The sequence below is a fragment of the Salarias fasciatus genome, chromosome 4 (assembly GCF_902148845.1).
Source record: "Salarias fasciatus chromosome 4, fSalaFa1.1, whole genome shotgun sequence".
Classification (NCBI taxonomy): domain Eukaryota; kingdom Metazoa; phylum Chordata; class Actinopteri; order Blenniiformes; family Blenniidae; genus Salarias; species Salarias fasciatus.
In genome coordinates, this window is record NC_043748.1 from 15,961,428 (window position 1) to 15,982,939 (window position 21,512).

Genomic DNA, 21,512 nt, shown 5'->3' on the forward strand with positions numbered 1-21,512 from the left:
CCGATTCATCGGCCCGATAGGACGTTTTACAAACTTCTGAGTGTCAAGATTTCAGAAATAATGCAGTTCATGTTGTTCATTTGATACGGAGCCCCTAAAGGGACATCAAAAAAAATATTTTTTTAAGGGAGTTCTACGTGCTCACATAAAGCTTTTACGTGCGCACGTAGAACTTTTACGTGCTCGTGTAAAGTTGTTTACGTGAGCACGTAGAACTTTTACGTGCTCGCGTAGAGTTGTTTACGTGAGCACGTAGAACTTTTACGCACTCGCGTAAAGTTGTTTACGTGAGCACGTAGAACTTTTAAGGGAGCACGTAAAACTCAGCTCCAGTCCATAAGCTCCTGTCCGCGCAGATCCCTCCAGGGACATCTGCGCACAGCATTGGGTGTACACCGATCGCACCACTAAAAGCATGCTCCGGAGCGCCACAGCAAACATGATTGCTGGTCTTGATTCAGCTGCACCGGCAGCGGATGGCACGGCTATATTCATGGTTCAGAAGTCCCGCAATTTTGGCAAAAAATAAACTTTTCCGGATTCTGGATATCGATCCTCTCAGGTCTGAGGTGGAGGTAAATAAGGAGGGGCTCAGTGGATGACTAAAAACTGGAATTAAAGGAGGACAGAAACACTTTGTCTGGAGGAAGATCACGCCGCAATGAGCAGCGTCACCGAGGATGAACGGACACCAGCTGAGGTTTGAATAGGTCCGTTCATGTAACCCTGATATACCAAATAATGAGGCTGACACACTTACACAGCTCATATTTTGATTGTTTCGTTTATTTATGTCTCATACAGCAGCTGCACCATGGCCAGGCCTCCGCCCCCCCAACACACACACACCCAGTACCGGACTGGTGCTGAGCAGGACACGGGACCGAGCGGTGCTGCTGGACCGAGAGCAGCCGTCATCATGGCAGAGATCCTGGAAAGATAAACAGAAATCTGCCGTTCATTGACCGCATAGTGACCAATAATCAATAATACACTGAACAAAATTAATGACAGTTTGTCGAAGTCTGAATAAAATATTTGACTAAACGTCCACTGTCTGTATGTAATCTTCCGTCAGCTAATATATTATATCTGGGCTACTGGCATCACATTTTATTTATTTTATTTATAGATTTATTTTCATTCAAAAGATGACACAAAAAATATACATAAAAGAAAGTAATACATGAATGAATGAAAACAGAGCAGAAAGAAGAATAACTTATGTCTGCCTCTTCTTTCATCAGTTCATATTTTTACATATTTTCACAATATTTACAAACACCATAATATTTTTCACCGAATTTTACACTCATTACACACACCTATTATTTTTTTCTCTATCTACCTCTTCTTTATCCAACCGCTTATATTCCGTCTCCAATTTCAATCATCTGTAATCAAAATTCAAAAATGAATTCCATTCTGTCAGAGTAAACTTATGCAATGTTGGACACATAATCTCAGGTGTCCAACATTGCATAATTTTCCAGTAATATAGTTTTTACATTTCTTTTAAATGCTGTGATTATTCGCATTTCTTTCACTTCTTTCTGAAGGGCATTGCACAGATTGGTTCCCTTAAGTAATGCTGACTGATTTAAAACTGCTTTTACTTTATGTAATACTGCAATCGATTTAGCTATTTTATTTCTAATATAATTTATATGTGACTTTCAGCTAAGGTTTTTATCAATAATAACAAATAAAAATCTTGTTTTATGTACCCTTTGAATTCCATCTATTTAAATTGATATATGTATATTATTTTCTCTATCATTAAACAATATAAAATTAGTTTTTTTAACATTTAAAACTAATTTGTTGCTGTCAAACCACTATTTTATCTTGTTGAGTTCTACATTAACTACTTCTACTACCTCCTTTAAGTTATTTTCCTGAATAAAATCACTGATTAGATAAATCATTTGCTAAACTTATAGTATATTTACATTTCAGTCATGGTTCTTCAGGTCCGTCTCCTCCGTCCAGCCTCCAGTCCGAGCCTCTCCTGGTTCCTACATCAAGTCCTCTCATGGCACCAGTGCATCTAAAGTAACTCCATCAGCTAGTACACTATTTTCTAAAACTACACAGGACAAAATAAAGTCACACACCATTTCGGAGCTAAACAGCACCTTTCCCTGCTGGATCTGAGCGTCTGAAATGCGCTCTGCAGCAGCGCGTGCGCACTGTTAAAACTGCGCTCTCCGTGGCAGGATCCATCAGTTATTGAAAGTTAAAAATCCTTTATTAATCCCACAAGAGGAAATTTTATTAGATATTCTTTAAGAGCATTAGTTTTTTTTAATATACATTCACTTTTGAATCTGTACTGAATATGTGCTTGTGTTTTACGACATGTTGGAGGTTCGTTTTATAATTACGCTCCGCCAGGTTTTTCTGTGCTGCACCGCAAATCCACACTGACTCAAACTTATGCACATGATGTCAGACCTGATTTCATCTTTCTATACCATTATCATATTGATAAATATCATAATAGAATAGAATAGACTTTATTTATCTCACCACGGAGAAATTTCAAGTTACAGAGGCAAGAACACACATGGGGGTGCAACAAAGCGATTGAAATGTGCAAATGAAGAGTAAGAATAATTTTGAATCTTAAGAATAATAGCAGAAATCCAAGATCTAACTTTATATATAACATGAAAATATAAAAGGAGCTATGCACGAATGCCGATCTCTCTTTCATATGGCAGTGCACCCTTGTGCCGTTTTATGATTGATTCATAAATGAGAGGCTAGCCTGGGTGTCTTTTATTGACTAAGCTACAGCCTGATGGCTTCACAGACTCACTTTTCAATGTTAACTTCGGTACTGGTTTGTTTGCTGTGTACACCCAATGCTGTGCGCAGATGTCCCTGGAGGAATCTGCGCGGACGGGAGCTTACGGACTGGAGCTGAGTTTTACGTGCTCCCTTAAAAGTTCTACGTGCTCACGTAAACAACTTTACGCGAGCGCGTAAAAGTTCTACGTGCTCACGTAAACAACTCTACGCGAGCACGTAAAAGTTCTACGTGCTCACGTAAACAACTTTACGCGAGCACGTAAAAGTTCTACGTGCTCACGTAAACAACTCTACGCGAGCACGTAAAAGTTCTACGTGCTCACGTAAACAACTTTACGCGAGCGCGTAAAAGTTCTACGTGCTCACGTAAACAACTCTACGCGAGCACGTAAAAGTTCTACGTGCTCACGTAAACAACTTTACGCGAGCACGTAAAAGTTCTACGTGCGCACATTAAAGCTTTACGTGAGCACGTAGAACTCACTTAAAAAAATAATTTTTTTGATGTCCCTTTAGGGGCTCCGTAATTTGATACAAATCAGTTAAGAAACATAAATTACAGCAATCCAGCAATATGCAAATTGTATGTGCAGACATTTATATTAAGTTTGCAGAAAAGATAATTTATTTTCCACATATTTCATCACATTTGCACGTTATAGAGTCTTTTGTGGTCATTTGATGGGCAATAAAGCAGAGTTCTGTTCATATATTTTACTAAATTAAACAAACAACTGAGTTTATTAAGTTGTAGTGATGCTCTTCATCTGTTTTAAGTCTTGTTATGCTATCCAAGTCATGCTAATGTAGAGTCCATACCCCATTTTACCTCGACATCTTTAACTGATCACCATTTTACTACCAAATAAGATTACTGGATGCATTTTTTTGCATCTGATTGCTCGAAAACTGTAGTATAGTGAAAATAAAAATTGGCACAGTTTGTTGAGGCTGAATTTTTTAGTCTGCTGTCCACCTGGAGTCAATGTTGATTGTGACCAGGCCGTCAGCTCTACTTGCCAGTTATGATTTGAACCAGTTTAACACAGTGCCGGACAGACCAATGTTATATTGCAGACGATGGAGGAGAATGTTGTGGTCGACGGTGTCAAAGGCAGCTGTTAAGTCAAGTAGAATGAGAAGTGAGGGAGAGCCCTGGTCAGATGCCATCAGGAGGTCATTGGTGACTCTGACCAGGGCTGTCTCTGTACTGTGAGCTGACCGGAAACCAGATTGGAATTTTTCGAACAGAGAATTTGACTGTAAATGGTCATGTAACTGGCGGGCAACAACCCTCTCCAAAACCTTTGATAGAAATGGAAGGTTTCAGATGGGTCTGTAGCTGGCCAGGTTCTCTCGATCCAAGTTATGTTTTTTAAGTTGCGGCCTTATGAGAGCAGTTTTAAGCACAGATGGGATGTAACCAGAGCGGAGTGAACAGTTTATAATCTTGGTGATGAGCGGACTAAGTGCATTGACGTTCGATTTAACCAAAAACGTTGGAAGTGGATCAAGAGTGCAGGTGTACGGCTTCATACTATGAATAATACGCACAACCTCCTGCGGCTCGACTACAATGAAGTCTGTCACTGTGTTCTGGGGGGCGGCAGACACTGAAGGCGGATACGTAGTAATGGCAAAATGTTGATGTATGCTATCTACGTTGAGTGAGAAGAAGTCACTAAAGTTGTTGCACTGCTCCTCTGTTGCACAGACACCAGAAGATGCCCTCGGTTTGAGAAGATGATTTATGGTTGTGAAAAGCTGTTTAGAATTCCCAGGGTTGTTATTGATTAAATTAGAATAGTACGCAGATTTGGCTGCAGAGAGCAAGCTGGAGTAGTGCCTCTGGTGGTCTCGGTATGCAATTTTGTGCACGGTAAGGCCAGATATTTAATTCCACTTAATCATTGGGGCTTGGGAAGGGTTCTGATTGGACACGGAACTGAAGTGACATTTACATGTCTACTACCGATAATCATTTCCATTCAGAATTAGATGTTTACAAGGTCATTTTAAAGTGGAATTAACTTTTATTGGTAATTAAAATTCTCATGTAAACATGGCCATTATAACCAACAACCTGCAACCCCCATAAATTCATCCACACTGTTAAGATGTTAAGGTGACAATAAACTGAAGACAGAGAACAGTCTCAAATTTGTCTCAAAACCATGTTGTCAGAATGAGTTTTTTAAAAATATACATCATGTAACAGCTGTAGGAGATGTTTTCTTTTTTGCATTATATTTTTTCACAATAAGATCTAATGAAAATTGGTTTTATGTAGAGATTGTGGTCATCATTGGTATTGTTTGTTTTTGTGAAAATATATACATTTACATCACGTCTGCTCTGTGCCACAACAGAGAAAAATCTTCCAAATTTAAATTTAAAGGTCATTTTACTGGTCCAAGTCACTGTTGGGATTCATTACACACAAAGAAACTTTTCATTTGTCACAAGTTGAAGCTCAGCATCTGTAGCATCGTCTGGCCTGGCTGCAGGAGCTCACAGCAGCAGGGTCACCTCCCGCATTTGGAAGCAGCCCCCTCAAGGCAGAGAAGAGGCTGATTGGTCAGCTTTCACTCAACCTGCCACAGCTGTAATGTGGTCTGCTCCAGCCATGTGTTTCTGCATCCTGCTCTCCTTTGGCTCCCTGAACTTCCATCCGTGTGGAGCACGGAGCTTCCACACTGCTGGCCAAACAGAAGAGCTAACAGCTGGCAGAGATGAAGCCTGATCCACAAAACACAGACTGCAGAGAGGCATCCAGCATCCAGGGGAAGAGGGCAGAGCCAGAACAGGCCCTGATTCCCCTGAGATCCAACCAGAAGAGTCAGAGCTCACTCTCTCTTTGCTCTCTCCAGCAGACTCGATTCTTCAAGTCTAACTATGTAAAAGCCCATTTATGTTTGACTCAGTGTGATTTATGTTGTTGAAAGTTTCTAAATCATGGCAAGATAAGTGTTTTTTTCTGTCGACCATGAATCCCAACACTGGCGTAACTCTCAGGAATCCCAATGTTTTCATTTGGCTTCAGTATGAACATTAAGCGAGGAGGTCGCTCATTCTCTGTCCATTCATTCATGCCTCAGTGTACCCTGTACACCCCCCTCCACCCCCAAAAAATAACCAGTGAAAACACGTCACACTCAAAGATATTCAAATAATGATGACACGCAAATAAATAAATACAAAAACATGCAGTGACAAAGGGGTGTCTGGTGTCAGCATTGCCATGGTGATATGGAGGCAGCCTACCGGGACGAGGTCCTCCACCTGGAAGCATGGTGTTCAGCCAACAATCTGACACTGAACACCACCAAAACAAAGGAGCTCATCCTGGACTTCATGAAAAACAAAGCTGTCCCTCCACCCCTGTTCATCAACGGTCAATGTGTAGAGAGGGTGGAGACCATCAAGCATCTTGGTGTCCACATCGCAGCAGACCTCTCTTGGACTGTGAATACCACGGCAGTGGTGAAGAAGGCCCAGCAGCGACTCCACTTTCTGAGAGTACTCAGAAGGGAGAACTTGAACACTCAGATGCTGGTGTCCTTCTACCGCTCCACCATAGAGAGTCTGCTGACCTACGCCATCACAGTGTGGTTCTCCAGCTGCACTGAGGCAGACAGGAAGAGGCTGCAGAGGGTAGTGAGGACAGCAGAGAAGATCATCGGCTACCCTCTGCCCTCTCTCCAAGACATCTACAACTCCCGCTGCCTCAGTAGAGCTAGGAGCATCATCAAGGACCCATCCCACCCTGGCCATCACCTCTTCAGTTTTTATCCCAGAGCTGTCAGCTCTGTGAACTCAAACGGGGCATAGGCCAAAAATCCACACACTCTGCACCTCATTCACTTTATACACACCTGTCTTTATGTCCTTTATTTATTTTATTATGTACATATATGTATATTTTATTGTCTATTTTTTTATATTACAAAAGGGAGATGGCACAATCTTGTATCTAAATGCTACAATGATAATAAAAGGCAATTCTGATTCTGATTCTGTGATGCCCTGCCCAACAATGGAGGTCAAAGTCCCCAGTCACCACGCCACCTGCCCCTCTGGCTTTTTAAAACTCAACAGCCAGGTAAGCGAGGCATCAATGTGAAGAGCGAAACGGCTCCCATGCAAGTATGTGCGGATATGCTGCACAGCCGAAACCACAGCCACCACCTCTCTCCGTGTCGCACAGTAATTCCTTTCAGCTCTGCTGAGGGTGCCACTGAAGTAGGCTACCGCTTGCTCACCTTCCTCTCCCTGCTGCGCCAACACCGCCCCAGCCCCAGTGTTGCTGGCATCCATGTCCACAATAAAGGGTTGGTCCGGGTCTGGAAAGGCCAGGAATGGAGCTTCAGTGAGGACTGTTCTGAGCTGGATGAACGCAGGAGCACAGGTGTTGTCCCATTGGTACGGCTGGCCCTTATTCGTTAGGCGATGGAGTGAACTGACGATGATGGCGAAGCTTTTAATAAAGCGGTGGTAATAGGAGGCCAGAACCAAGAAACTCCACAGCGTTGGAGGGATGGAGTCAGTCTTTGACGGTGGCCACCTTGGCGGGATTAGTGGCCACCCTGTTTTTGCAGATCACGTGCCCCAAGAACTCAGTCTCCCTGGTCAGGAGGCTGCACTTGGCTGGGTTCAGCTTCAGTCCGGCTTGGCGAATATCGTTGAACCTCCCTCAGATTGGCCATGGCCCCGCATATCCATCAGCGTGCACCAGCAGGTCATCCAGGTAGACTACGCAGCAGCTCCGGAGGACGTCAGCGAGGCACAGCCCCTTGGTATGGCCACATCCTCCCCACCAGCATCCCCTTCTCGTTCCCGGAGCCCGTTCTCTTGGTCCGGGCACCGGGCAGTCCCGTGCGAAGTGGCCGGGCTCCTAAAACTGTGCAGAAACTTATAATATAGTGGCTAAATGTCAGAGCCAAAGGGTGCATTGTATATACACAGACTCCTGTAGTGGAAACTACAAGTATTTTAAAGTCAGATTCCTTTCAAAGAAGTAAACCCACTTGGTGAAATTTGGCACAGGTTGGTCTTCAAGTGACCAAATGGAGGGTTTGCCTGGTACTATCCAAACTAAACACTTGATAAAATCTATGTGCTTTGTTCGATTCTCATGAAACTTGGTACAGTTGTCGTCAAGAGTTGCTGAATGCAAGCAGTGGCATCATTATGGTTGGCTTCATTGTTATCATGGTGTTTTTCAATGTGTAATGTGAAAAATGTATCATTTTTTTCTTCTAAGTTATCAAAATTTGCTCGGTCATGTTAAAATTCACAGTGTTTCTGACACTGGAAATATATTCTGTAAGGTCTTAGCTATTATTTGAGACCAGGATTATGCATATTGTCCTAATTATTGTGGACATATTGTTAATTTAAAATGGATAGGTGTAGCAAACCTTGCCTGCAAAAGCCCTAGGGTTTAACAGGTTAAAGTAACTTGAACAACACTGCTTAAAACCTGAAATATTTAGCATTTCATGAACCATCTTAGTAATCACTCACTACAAATGTGTTTCTGTTGTTACAATGTCACTGTAGATGTGATTTGAGGATCAGGAATGAACATGAAATAGCCAAGGCCATTATCTAAACCAATTAAAGTTGATATTGTTGTCTTCAACTTCCAGTAAAGATGTCTTGTTTGAACCCCTGAAGGGACTGAAGCTGAGGAGAGGGGCTGAGAAAGAGGAAGTGTTGTTCACCAACAGATGGCACACACACTTCATTTTATGTAACCAAGAGGAAATGGGACATCTCAGGAGAAATGCACATAGATAATACAGTGGGAATTATTTTATCACTGTAATCTTGCTGCTTCCAGGTTTGATAAGTATCTGTCATAGGCTGTCATATGACATGTAACACTGTGAATATGGCTTTGACTACTGGGGGAAAGGGACTCAAGTCACAGTAACTTCTGGTAAGTAATTAATTTATTTGGACTGAAAAGACATATTTTATGCTATCCTGTTATTTTATCTTTAAACGTATGCATGTATGTTGAATGTGAATTCAAACGTCTTCCACATTAGCAGAGCTGGATGACATATTAGGTTTAACTGATTTAAAAAAATTATGCATGTTATAGATTATTTAACCTGCTGGGGAGGATGAACACTGGTGACTGTGACAACAGGCAAAATACAGCTTTCTGACTAAAAAAAAAAAGAATAACTATACATCCTAGTTTTTATGTGATAGATGTGTTGTTCATTGTGACTGGGCCGTTGATTCCTTGAAAATAAAGGAATATCCGTAACTAAAGGTGAAAAACAACTCTTTGAAGAAGTTTCGAGCTGCTCCCAGCATGTTTTTGTATGTTGGTTGCATTGACTTTTTTCACTGCAAAGTTGCTTTTGACTACTGGGGAAAAGGAACGATGGTGACTGTCACATCAGGTAAAATAAGCTTTTTCTTCTCAAACTGTTGTCATGAATGTCAAAGGTACACAGGTTACAATCATATATTGTTGCTTCCTTGAGGGCAGACAGTTTTGACTCCATGTGCCAAATTATTAAATGTTGAATGCGTTAACTGTAGCCTTGGTGTAGACTTTTCTTTGATGATAAAATTATTTTAATAGCTTGTTGAAAAAGGCAGTATTTGCAAGAATGAAAAAAAAAATCCAGGACATGTGTGTACATATACATATATATACACACACACACACAGATATATATATATATATATATATATATATATATATACACACAAATGCATAAATTTATTTCTTAAACCTTTAAACTGCTTTTGAAGAACAACAGATAAAACCACAGCAATGTCTTGCAAAAATAGATTAAACCTTGTGGCACAAGTGCATCAGAATATTCCTCTATGAATGATAATTTGTGGAAGATTCTTTCTGAAGATCACCAAAAACATATGTGAGAGACTCAAAACCAGAATGAGTTTTTGTTAGGAGTGCCAAAAGACTATCAGAACTGTGATGGCTGGTCTTTTCACGACTGGGGAAAAGGAACAATGGTGACTGTAACAACAGGTAAAATATAATTTCCTCATTATATTGTTTACGATGACAATGTAATATTTACTCTGTTTGCATTACATTTAAACCTCAGTGGCAAATCTTTATTTGACATGTTTTTGTTGTTGAGAGGCGGGTATATACTGTGATCATGCTTTCTGAACAAAAAGGCAACAAGATCAAAGTAACACTGGCAAGTCAGTCTTTTTTAATATAAATTTCAGTTTAAGTTGACGATAGAGTCATAAGGTAAGAAGAAAAAGAAAGACATTTTATGTGCAACATAACGAAATGTCTTTGTAATGTGTAATATTGAATTCTCTGACAGAAATATTACACTCACAGTTGTTAAAATAAGATCAAAGTTAGTTATATTAGTGCACTTAATAATTAAACTTTAAAGTGGACTTTTTTGAAAATTAAAGTTAGTAAATGGGCTTTTAATAGTGCAGGCTGGATAAATTCAGCACTGTGCTACTACTATAGCTATGGTTCCGACTACTGGTCAAAGGGTACAACTGTAACTTCATCAGGTAAGACAATTATTATACATCATATACAACTTCTAAAGTGGATTAAAAATCATACAAGTTTATGATAAATACCGTGAACTTGATGTGTTGATTGATGTGTTCAGGTTTGAATCAGTTTAAGCAATCCCTGTTCGTTCATTGATTCATTCTTTGTTTAAAAAAAAGGAAGAAAAATACATTTAAAAGTTTATTGTTGAATCAGTAATTTCTTCTCTCACAATTTTTTTTTTCATGTGTTTTCTAAGTTTTAATTGTAATAACTGGCCTTTCTGCAATGTCCGATAGTGTGTTTGTTTGTTGTTGTTTTTTTACTTTTTTTTTCTGTCATGACTTTTAAAGGAAACTTCACTGCAATGCTTTACACTTTCAATGGAAAGGTTTTAAGTTTTTTTTTTCATCCAGTTGTCATCCTTTCTGTGTTTACTGAATGATTTGAAAGTGTGTCAGTGTGTGTTTGGAGGACATTTATCATGTTCAACATTCTGAATTTCTTTCATGCTGTTTTAACTGTGACTGTGTAATGAAACTGGCCTAATATAAATCTGCATTGTTACATAATACACACACGTATAATTTATTTCTCTTCTTCTTGTTCCTCTTTTGCTTCCAGCCACTTCTACTGGGCCAACGGTGTTTCCTCTGAGTCCATGCAGCTCTGACAGTGCAACCACCTTCACTCTTGCCTGCCTGGCCACTGGCTTCTCTCCCGCCTCACTCACTTTCTCATGGACCAAAAGCGACACGGCCTTGACTGATTTCCTCCAGTATCCTGCAGTCCAGAGAGGAGAAACTTACACTGGCATCAGTCAAATCCAGGTGAAAAGAGAAGACTGGAACAAGCTGGACAGCATCAAATGTCTGGCCAGTCATCCTGTCGGGCAATCCCCGGGTGCTTTTGTCTTCCCTGGTAAGTCTCCAGCTAAGGAAAATATGATTGTTATTAAATGTGATTGATTGAGTGTAACTGCAAGGCAGGCCTGTTCACATGGACTTTTTACTGAATTGCAGAATTAAACAAATATATCTAGCAGTTATTTCTGATAAGTTTTGTCAAACAGCTACAAAAAATTATTATCCTATTTAGTGGATGATCTGAAATATTTAGTACAGGTTGTACTTTGTTTTACTGCGTCAGATTTTCATGTGTTGATAAATGAACAGATTGATATTTGGTTAACATAAAAGAGCGATACAACCTAATTTATTAGTATTCATCAATATAATACAATTCACATCTAAAAGACCAACTCTGTTACTGCAGGTGGAATAAGACGGACAAAACTTTGCTTTTTCTTTTTTCCCCTCACTAACAAACTCTGTCTTAGAATAATATTTGATTTTTTTCCTTTTTCATCTCTCTGCACTGCTCCAAGTTCTCTCCTGGTGTCTGCCTGCTTCAATATGGATTGTACATTAACACCATTTAAATAACATTTATGTTGCTTGACAGTGAATGTATATGCAGAAGCAAAGCATCACAATCTGAATACATTTCAACTTCAATCCATCGTCATTTTATAAAAAATACACTTAATTTTTAAAGGAAAGCTTTTATTTGAGCAGCATCATGTATGCATGTGCAAAGTTGCATATTCAGTCATCTTTTCACTTCTGTTCATCCAGATTTGATGAACACTGTGACACATGATCAGCTTCTGTATATATATCTATATTCCTTCCAGCTTCTGCATACATATGTGTGTGTGTTTGTTTTTCAGAGGTGAAATATATTGAACCAACTCTTAAAGTGTGTTTCTCTGAAGAGGACAATGAGGTTACGTTCTCCTGCATTGCCAAAGATTTTGCTCCAAAGGAACACAACATAACATGGCAGAAAAATACAGGAGAAATCACTGGCAAAATAGACAAGATTGAGACCATTTCTGCAGGAAGAGCGGGGAATGAAACCACACTGTACAGCGCATCAAGTTTTCTCAGTGTTGAGCCCGATGAGTGGAGTAAAGGTACTACATATACATGTGTGTTTGAGAGGAAAGGGAAAGACAATATCAGCAAATCTGTGACCTACAAAGAATCCACCACAACCTGTAAGTACACCATGACATGTTCTTTTAATCATTTATGTTGGTTCACTTTCCATGATGAACACTTTTCATTCAGGTCATGTTTTTATTCACTTTTTAGGTGATGGGTGTCGAGAAGCAGATGTGGAAGTAACTATTGAAGGTCCCTCAATTGAAAACATGTCTGTGAACAGAAAAGGAACTCTGACCTGTGAAGTCAAGGTAAACAAGGGAAGAGTGGAAAAGATTTTCTGGGAGAACAGCTCCGGAAAAGAAATAGCTGGCAGTCAGCTGGAGCCTGGCAAGGGAAAGCAAAGCACACTTTTCCATACTATTGACATCACCTATGAGGAATGGAGCCAGGGGACAGGATTCTTCTGTGTGGTCGAGCATGACAACATGATAGAGCCACTGAAGAAAGAGTACCAAAAGGACATCGGTAAGAGCTCTGCAAGTGTCCAGTAAAACCAGTGCTTCCTTCCACTTGTCACTCCACAAACTACCTCGGTTTTTATTATTTAGGAAATATTCTCTTGGGAACATAAGGTACTTTCCTCTGTGGCTTTATATCTAATGGATTTTTTCATATTTGCAGGTAAACAATGTCAGCGGCCTTCAGTGTTTATGCTGCCACCAGTTGAACATCCTAAAACAGAAAGGGTGACCCTGACTTGCTTTGTGAAAGACTTCTCTCCTCCGGAGGTTTTTGTCTCTTGGCTTGTTAACGATGAGGAAGCAGGTTCAAAATATGACTTCAACACCACCAGCCCTGTAGAAAGCAAAGGATCGTATTCTGCTTACGGCCAGTTAACACTGAGCTTTGACCAGTGGAGCGACAGTGATGCTGTGTATAGCTGTGTCGTTTACCACGAGTCCTTGGTCAACACAACAAAAGCCATTGTCAGATCCATTGGCTACAGAACATTTGAAAAGAACAACGTGGTGAACCTCAGCATGAATGTCCCCGACACGTGCAAGGCCCAGTAGATGTTTCCTTCTGTCTCGCTGTGTCCTCTGTTGTTTGGATGTTCATGTTTGTTGCTTGTGATATTACAATGTGTTTGTGTGTTTTCACTGCAGATTCAAAATCAAAATAAAAAAAAAAATCTTTGCAAATCCTTTAATGTTTGTTCATGTTTGTTAAGTGCAGTTATGTCGTTCTTCAACCTGAATATTGTGTGTGCGACTGTTTTTTGTATGTCTATTGTGCCATTAATACTTAAATATATATAGATATGTACATACATAGAGAGAGACTGATTTTATCTGCCTTGAGTTCTGGAACAACACAAAAAAATCTTTGCCAAAATCTCTTCACCAACTTCAGAAAAGGATCCAATCAGTCCCATTCATCTTCATATTGTTCTTGAATAGTGCAGCAGCACTGCTTCTGTGACTTGTGTGTGTGGCTGTTTGCTCTACTGGGTCCTTCATCCCTCCACATACAATCAACAGTTTGACTCGACCTCGGCTGTTTCTGAGTCGAACAATGAAGAAACTCTCGTACAAGCCAAGGGAAGCAAACCACCAATATTTATCAATTTCAAAAGCAAGTCAGGATCACTGCAGGCAGAATGAACCTAATGCCACTGACACTGTGTTTTTAAGATGATGAAATCAAATGAGACTTATCGTGCATACTTCCTAAAATACAACTGAGCATTTGCCTGAACTTTATTCTTTTTAATTCTGCACTGACGACAACATTCCCATGTGAAGAATCATTTTCACACAAGCTGTTCGTTAAAGCAAGATCTAAATGGTGGCAAGTATTAATCAAACAATGACTATATTCTACATTTAGAGCGCCTGATTGAAACAAACAAGGACGATGCTGAGAGGGCAGAAGAGGACAACATGGCGAGCACAGCCCTCACCTTCATCATCCTCTTCCTCCTCACTCTGCTGTTCACTATTGGAACTACAGCTATCAAGGTACAAGTCATTTTATATTGTCAAGCACAGATATGGATCAGAAAAAGTCTTCACAGTTGATGGTTTTAAACACTGACAAAAAGAAATGCAACCTAATCATATCTATAAAACAAAACATTTTCCATAACTACATCTTGAAGCAGAATTGTTTTGTCAATGAAGTGAAACAAATTTCCATTTTCAGTAATTATTCATCTTATTAATCCAACAGTTTCATTTTTCCTTCACTTCTAATTCTAATGAAGAATTCTCAACAATAAATGATGCATGCACAGTTACAGCACTCATCTTATACACTTTGATGCTGTTGACATTTACAAGAAAAGATAAAATACTTTTGTTTTGCCAAGAGGTAAAATGTGCAAACTTGTAGTGACTGTTACTTGAGGGTTCCTGACAATTTCAAGAATATTACTTCTTATATAATTACTGTATTTTGGGATGATATTATGAACACCATCATGCCTGTATGTAATATGTATAATAAGTGATATTAAATATAAAGCACTTGGTCATTTTTGTCCATTTACATTTGAGTTTTCAATTTTCTTATCTTTTTTCAAAACATCTCTTTTCAGGTTAAATGAAACAAGGAGTACAATCATATCTGTTTCATGAAAACTTAAGGAAGTATATATCATAAATCATTTCTCTGACAAATTCCTATTATCATGTAAGTAGTTACAGCGATGTTTTTTGCTGTTTATGTCTTTGTTTGCCTTCTTGAAATAAAAGGTTTAAATGAAGTTCAGAAATGATGTGGCTTCTTATTCTCTCTTTCACTGTATTTTATGTAGTTGTAAAATGAGTTGTTTATTAAGATAGAAATTAATTTTCTGTATTTCTGTAAATAATATGTTGTGTTTATTTCCAGCAGATGGAATCAACAGTGTGTGTGAAACTCAATGTGTAATGTGAGAATCTTTACAGTTGGTTACTTTTTGACTATTATTACTGCATGTGAGAACTAAAACCTTCAGCCAAAGTCATGCAAAGCTCCGTTAAGGCTTTCTGATAACAACTGTGTACTGTCAAGACGTATTTAAATGTGCTTTTCGCTTCTCTTCCTGGCACGCCACGCCTCACACCTGCTGTCTGTTGTGCTCCGTTGCTCCTTGCATTGTTTCACTTCTGTTTATTTCAGTACTCATTTACTAACTACGAACTAAAGCTGCCTGGGTGTTGTGAAGCCTTCCGCTGGCCGCTTGCCCTGATCACTCCGCCCTATCATGTTTAACATCTGTGTAACAGACTTCCAGTCCTGTCTCCACCTGAATTTATTACACCACAAACTATGTAAAAGTACAACTCTGCCATCTGGCCCAAACACAAACACACTACACATAAAACAGTTCATTACTTTCTAAAATGTGAAGGTATGTACCACTTTGGCCAAATTATTTATTGTTTATTGTTCATAACCCACATGTACAGTGAAGCATGGTGAAGACACAATCATCTGTTCTTTGTCTCAGAACCACGGATCGTCTCACCAAACATCACATTGTACCCTGTCTGGAAAGGTAAACTGGGAAACTCAGCAGTCAGACTGATTTGCACTCTCAGTGGCTTCTATCCAGACAAACTGAGTGTGGAGTGGCAACACGACCAACGACCCCTGAATATTGTTCCAAACGAACTAAAGCTGCAAAGTATGGAAGGGAGAGAAAAAACCTTCAGCCTCAGCAGTGAGATTGAGCCAAATATCACAGAGTGGACAACAGGCAGCAGTTTCACATGCAAGGCCACTCATGAAGGAAGTGAATATGAAAAAACAACAAGTATTTGTGAGAGTAAGTATGAATGTGAACTTCTTCATTAAATACACTGAAAATAAATTATTACATTCACAGAATGTGTTCAGATAACATTTTTGTGAGGAACTGAGTGATTATGGTTCATGTCATTTATTGTTTCTCCTCAGTGCATGCAAGTACTCCTCCTTTTATGATCCTGGACACTCCCAGCTTCAAGACTGTGATGACGGCTACCTCTGATGTGAAAGCCACATGCTTGATCAGCACTGTTTTTGATGCCAAGGTGACCTGGCTTTTGAACGAACAAGTTGCACCAAGTAACACTGTTTCTAAATCTGAAAACACAAGTTATGTAACAAGTGAAGTAACTGTTCCTTCAACAAAGTGGAAGCAGCTGAAACATGTTACATGCAGAGCTGAACATGCATGTTTTTCATCTGTGGAAAAGACCAAAAACATCACAGGTAAGATCACCTTTCAACCTGAAAATCAGACACTGCTGAAGAGACTTATTGATTCATTGTGTTCTTTGTTTTCTGCCGTCTTTATCTCTCAGAGCCTGAAGTTCCTGCTCCAGTGGTGATGATAAGCAGATCTCTTCCAGATCTTCTCAAGGGAAACAGTACTGTGCTCAAGTGTGAAATCACACAACTTTCCTCACATGATCTCTCCATCACAATTCAGGCCAATGGAGTTGACATCTCTGACAGTCAATATGTTGATTTTCACAAAGCCTCAGACATTCATTCAGTGACCAAACACTTCAATGTTCCTGAAAAATACTGGAAAAAAGACCAAAGTTTCACTTGCAAGGTGAATCAAGGTTTTTCCAGCAGCAGCTCCTCCCAATCTATTGGCAATATTTTTGGTGAGTGGAATATTCATAAATATATTTATCTGTTTAAATCAATGTATTCACTCATCAGTTTTCTGATTTATCTCTCATTTAGTGGATCCATCAGTGGAACTTCTTCTGATCCCCAGTCAGGACTCTGATTCACAAACACTCTCATGCTCTGGAAGTGGCTTCGACCCTCAAATCAAATGGTTGCCTGAGCTCCAGATCAGCTCTTCCTCAACAAAAGGCGCCATCACCATGAGTGCAGATGGGCGTGTAGCAGTGACCAGTCAACTTCAAGTTCCTCGATCAGATTGGCAAAGTGGGAACGTCTTCACTTGTGAAGTCTCTGACAAGTCTCTCAACACAGCAGTCAACAGGAGTATCAGTGTCTGCTCAGGTAACCCGACAACACTCAACATTAGTCAGGAAATGATCAATACAGTCTCACCACTTCTGAATCAAATCTCATCACAATCATTTCTCTATTTCCATTTGACTGATGTTGCAGTTTTCTTTCCATTTGTTCTTCAGTGACTCCAGCATCCTCTCAGATTGCTGAGGTTTATGTTCATGGACCGCCAGTGCAGCAGCTTCAGAGCAAAGAAAAGGCTCTGATGAATATCACCTGCCTTCTGGTCGGTCACCACCTTAAAGACTTCTCCATCAGCTGGAAGGTTGACAATAGCAAGTATTTTGGACAAAATGTTTATCCACAGCAACCAAAGAGCCACAGCAATGGGACAGAGACGATGCAGAGCTTCTTTGGTGTGTCAGCAGAGGATTGGCATGCATATAAACAAGTGTCTTGTGAGGGAAAACATCAATGTTCCAACAAAGGCTACGAGGCCCGTATCAGCAAAAGCAGAGGTAGTGGTAAAAATATGACTGTTCATTGTAAAAATAGTAACTTGGCTGAGAAACTTGCTTGTTCTCATGATAAACTAACAGATACAGTTCAAAGAAAAAACAACTGATCCTTGGTTTCTGTCTTTTTGTGTTTGTCAAGATCTGCTCCCACCAACAGTGAAGATAATTCAACCAACCGCCTCTGAGATGTCAGTGTCAGATATCTTCACGGTTGTTTGCCAAGTTTCTGGATTTTCCCCATCCAATATATTAGTCTACTGGGAGGAGAATGGAAAGAAACTTCCATCCTCTCGGTACGTCAATGGTCCAGTGTGGAAGTACCCGAGGAGCAGCTCTTTCTCCATGAGCAGTAAATTAAACGTATCCAAAAGTCTGGACACACCAGTATATTCTTGCGTTGTCATCCATGAATCATCTGAAACACCTTTTCGAAGCACCATGAAGGATGTTCTGGGTAAGTTGTTTATTTTTGTTTGCTCACATTTGCCTGAGTCCAAAACAATAAAAAGCTTTTCTGCTTCTTTCCTCAGCTCCAGTGGCCCTCAGTGAACCTTCAGTCCTCTTGCTTCAGAGTTCTAATGAACTTGTGTGCCTCGCCTTTGACTTCACTCCTGAAGCCATCAACATCACCTGGCTTCGTGATGGAACCTCAGAATTGCGGGATTACAATACCAGTGAGCCACAAAGAGGTGCAGATGGAAGATTTAGCATTCGGAGCCACCTCCGTCTGTCTCCAATCGACTTCTTACCAGGAGTGGTGTTCACCTGCAAGGTGACCCATGCAAGCTTTACAAAGCTCCTGAATCTATCCAGACCAGGTAAGACTTCATCCATTCAGCCAATGTTTTCCAGAAGATGATATAACAGCATATTTAACAGTGCATGCCAGACACAAAATCACTTTTGAACTGTCAAACAAAAAATATTTGATCACAGACACCCTGGAGCAGTGTGATTTTTTAGATCACATCGTCCATGCTGAAGTGAGCCAAGATATAGGAGTGGAAACTGTGTACATGGCCTTCACCTTCCTCATCCTGTTCCTTATTTCTGTTGTCTACGGTGTTTTTGCTACCATGTTTAAGGTGAGACTCTGCCTTTTCTTTCAGCTTGACAGTTGCTTCTGGTCAATAAGCTGAGACATTCCTGTGTTTTGTTTCTTTTACAGACCAAATGATGACAAGACGACTCCCTGCAGACTTGAGGATTGTGATGCCATGTCACCCAGATGTGTTCAGTTTTCTTTGCTTTGCTTTTGTAGTTCTGGTGTTGTGTTGTGTGAAAAAAAAAGTCAAGAAACAATTAAAAAAAAACTACTTTTTCTGTGATTTTATATGTACTTGATGCATAAAAAAGATCAATAAATTACGTATTTCATTCCTGTCCTTCAAATGTTTCAATTAATCTCAAAAGCTTTACTTTCAATCTCATACTCGAGGGCTGCAGTTCTGCATGGTCTCAGTGTCTCCTGGCTTCAAAACACTTGATTTTAAAACAGTGCCTTGTTTCCAGGCTGTCTGCTGACATTAGTAGAAGCAAATTCATTAAATTCAAGTGGAGACATTGAGAACATGCAGGCCTGTGTTGCCCTCCAGGACCAGAAGTTCTTCCTGTGCCACACAGTGTTCTCAGAGTACTCCAGTCGTCCACAAGAGTGAGACAAAGCTCCACATGCAGCAGTGTGAGAGCACCACCTCCATGTGAAATAGCAGCCCTGGAGACATTTGAAGATGCTGACAGATCGGAACTGGATGCACTGTGGCAGTATATGATAGAAAGGTGCATTCATCTGAAAGTACAGAGGCTCTTTTTGTGTCTCCTCTCTTCCATACATCCACACTGACACACAGAGTCACTGTCAATCTGAGCTGTGTGTTTCTATCTGTATTTGTGTACCTTGTGGGTTTCTTGGAATTCAAATCTGGGAGGGATGACACCAAACACATCAGGGCTTCCTATTGGCTACTTCTGGAGTGATCTGGCAGAGTGTGTTGCCCTTTTGGCTGGGGACCCCATGGCAGTCTGCCCAAATCTGTGACGGTGAACAAACGTTACAGAAGACACTGTGACTTTGGGCTGAATGAGGAGTTAACAGGAAGCTGATCTTGATTCACTTCACCAATTTCATCATCCTGAACGAACTAATTCAGCATCACATAAATCAGATGCAATAATGTCATCAGATCACTTTGAAGATATTTTTGTATCTGCTCTGATCCTTTTCTAAAACATTTCATACAGATAAATGAACTGAATTCACTTCTTATAGTTGAATCACATTTCCTTTGCCTTACACTCTTCTGATCTTTTCTGTCATAATCATAAATGAAAGAGTCCTTCATCATGGCGTACCTTTATGTTTTGGGATAAATTGACATTGTAATGTGCTGAATATACTTTGACCTTTGACATGAAGTACTTTACTGGTGTCAGCCTCTCTTCCAGAACTGGCTGCTTTTTAAAATATTTATGCTATGATTGAAATGTTCATCAAGAATAAATATTGTCTGATTGATTGATCCTGCTTGATCCAAACTAATTTAAACAAGTTTGATGAAAAAGTAAAAAAAAACAAAAAGTAAAAAAAAAAAAAAATCCATCCATTCATCCATCATGGATGCTGGAGTCTATCCCAGTCCATTCTATCAAATTTCCAGCATCAGAATAAATAAAGTAAAAAAATAAATAAATTCACTGCTTCAGGTTTCATGACTTATCAAGTTTGTATTCATGAAGAGTCTTCATGTATCCTTGAATGGTCATAAATAAACACTTTCATAAATCATATTAGTTTGACTTTTCACATGACTGAAACTTCAGAGATAACTTTGATAAAAATTTTGTTGTTTCTCAGTGTTATTTCAGTGCTCTTATTGCTTCTGCAGGTGCTCGCTTCAGAGAAAATGTGTTGCGTTCAAACCATTTTAGTGACCTTGCAATGCAAACCAGTTTCAGTCGTAGCTGTTGCTCTGCTAATGATGCTTGACAGGACTGTTTTGCATTTGCTTGAGCATGAACAGGATGTGAGAGTGAAACTGCTCCCTGCATGACAACAGACACTCAGGTAGTCGATCAACTGTAGTGTCTAATTTTTAAAGTTCTCCCTATATTTACGTACAAATGAACAGAAATTATAATAATTCACATTCAGCCCAGAACAGATGTTAAAAAAACAAATCCAAATCTAAGAAAATGAATGAATGAATCAACAACTTTCTAAAATAAAAGTTAAGATAAAATGCAGCATGAGATCATGAAAGTCCCTCAGAAAGAGAAAGAAAATGGACTAACGGGGTTGAAAACTTAGGAAAACTCTAAATCATTATATTAGATTAAGAAAGTTAATCTTCAAGAATAACTCAGCATCTTGTGTGGAAATTTACCTTCCCAACTGTCTGATGTGAAATCTTGAATTGTGTGTCTTTAGATTTTGTTCAAATATGCATGTTTTCTTCTCCAGGTGTGAAACGTGAACAGCTGACAGCCACCTTGACTGTGCAGCTCGGTCAGTGTCTGAACATCACCTGGCAGCTTTCTGATTCAGTGAACAGCCATCAAACACCATGGATTCATCTGGGAACAAAGAGCATCAGCAGACCAGAGTGAAAACCTCCCAGAGCCTGAACAGCTGCAACATGAAGCCACGAAAAGAGCATTCTACTGTTAATAATGTCAGACCAGTTCACTGGTACAATAAAGGACAATAAGGTCCATTTCAAAATTAAGCCC

General features: G+C 39.7%; 2 gene segments (V, D, J or C); both read left to right on the forward strand.

The window, feature by feature from the left end:
• LOC115387520 (immunoglobulin mu heavy chain-like) overlaps window positions 1-13,507 on the forward strand; it is a 31,612-nt gene extending 18,105 nt beyond the window's left edge. Inside the window, 5 exon segments of the C gene segment in view lie at window positions 9,192-9,239; window positions 10,970-11,266; window positions 12,078-12,407; window positions 12,505-12,822; window positions 12,979-13,507. Coding sequence covers window positions 9,192-9,239; window positions 10,970-11,266; window positions 12,078-12,407; window positions 12,505-12,822; window positions 12,979-13,370 — 1,385 coding nt within the window.
• A 1,393-nt stretch (window positions 13,508-14,900) lies between these two features.
• LOC115387519 (Ig mu chain C region membrane-bound form-like) lies at window positions 14,901-19,144 on the forward strand. The segment is given in 9 exon segments: window positions 14,901-16,111; window positions 16,243-16,539; window positions 16,632-16,943; window positions 17,026-17,313; window positions 17,448-17,783; window positions 17,923-18,237; window positions 18,314-18,601; window positions 18,720-18,868; window positions 18,952-19,144. Coding segments are annotated over 9 exon segments (2,133 nt in total).
• The last annotated feature ends 2,368 nt before the right edge of the window (window positions 19,145-21,512 follow it).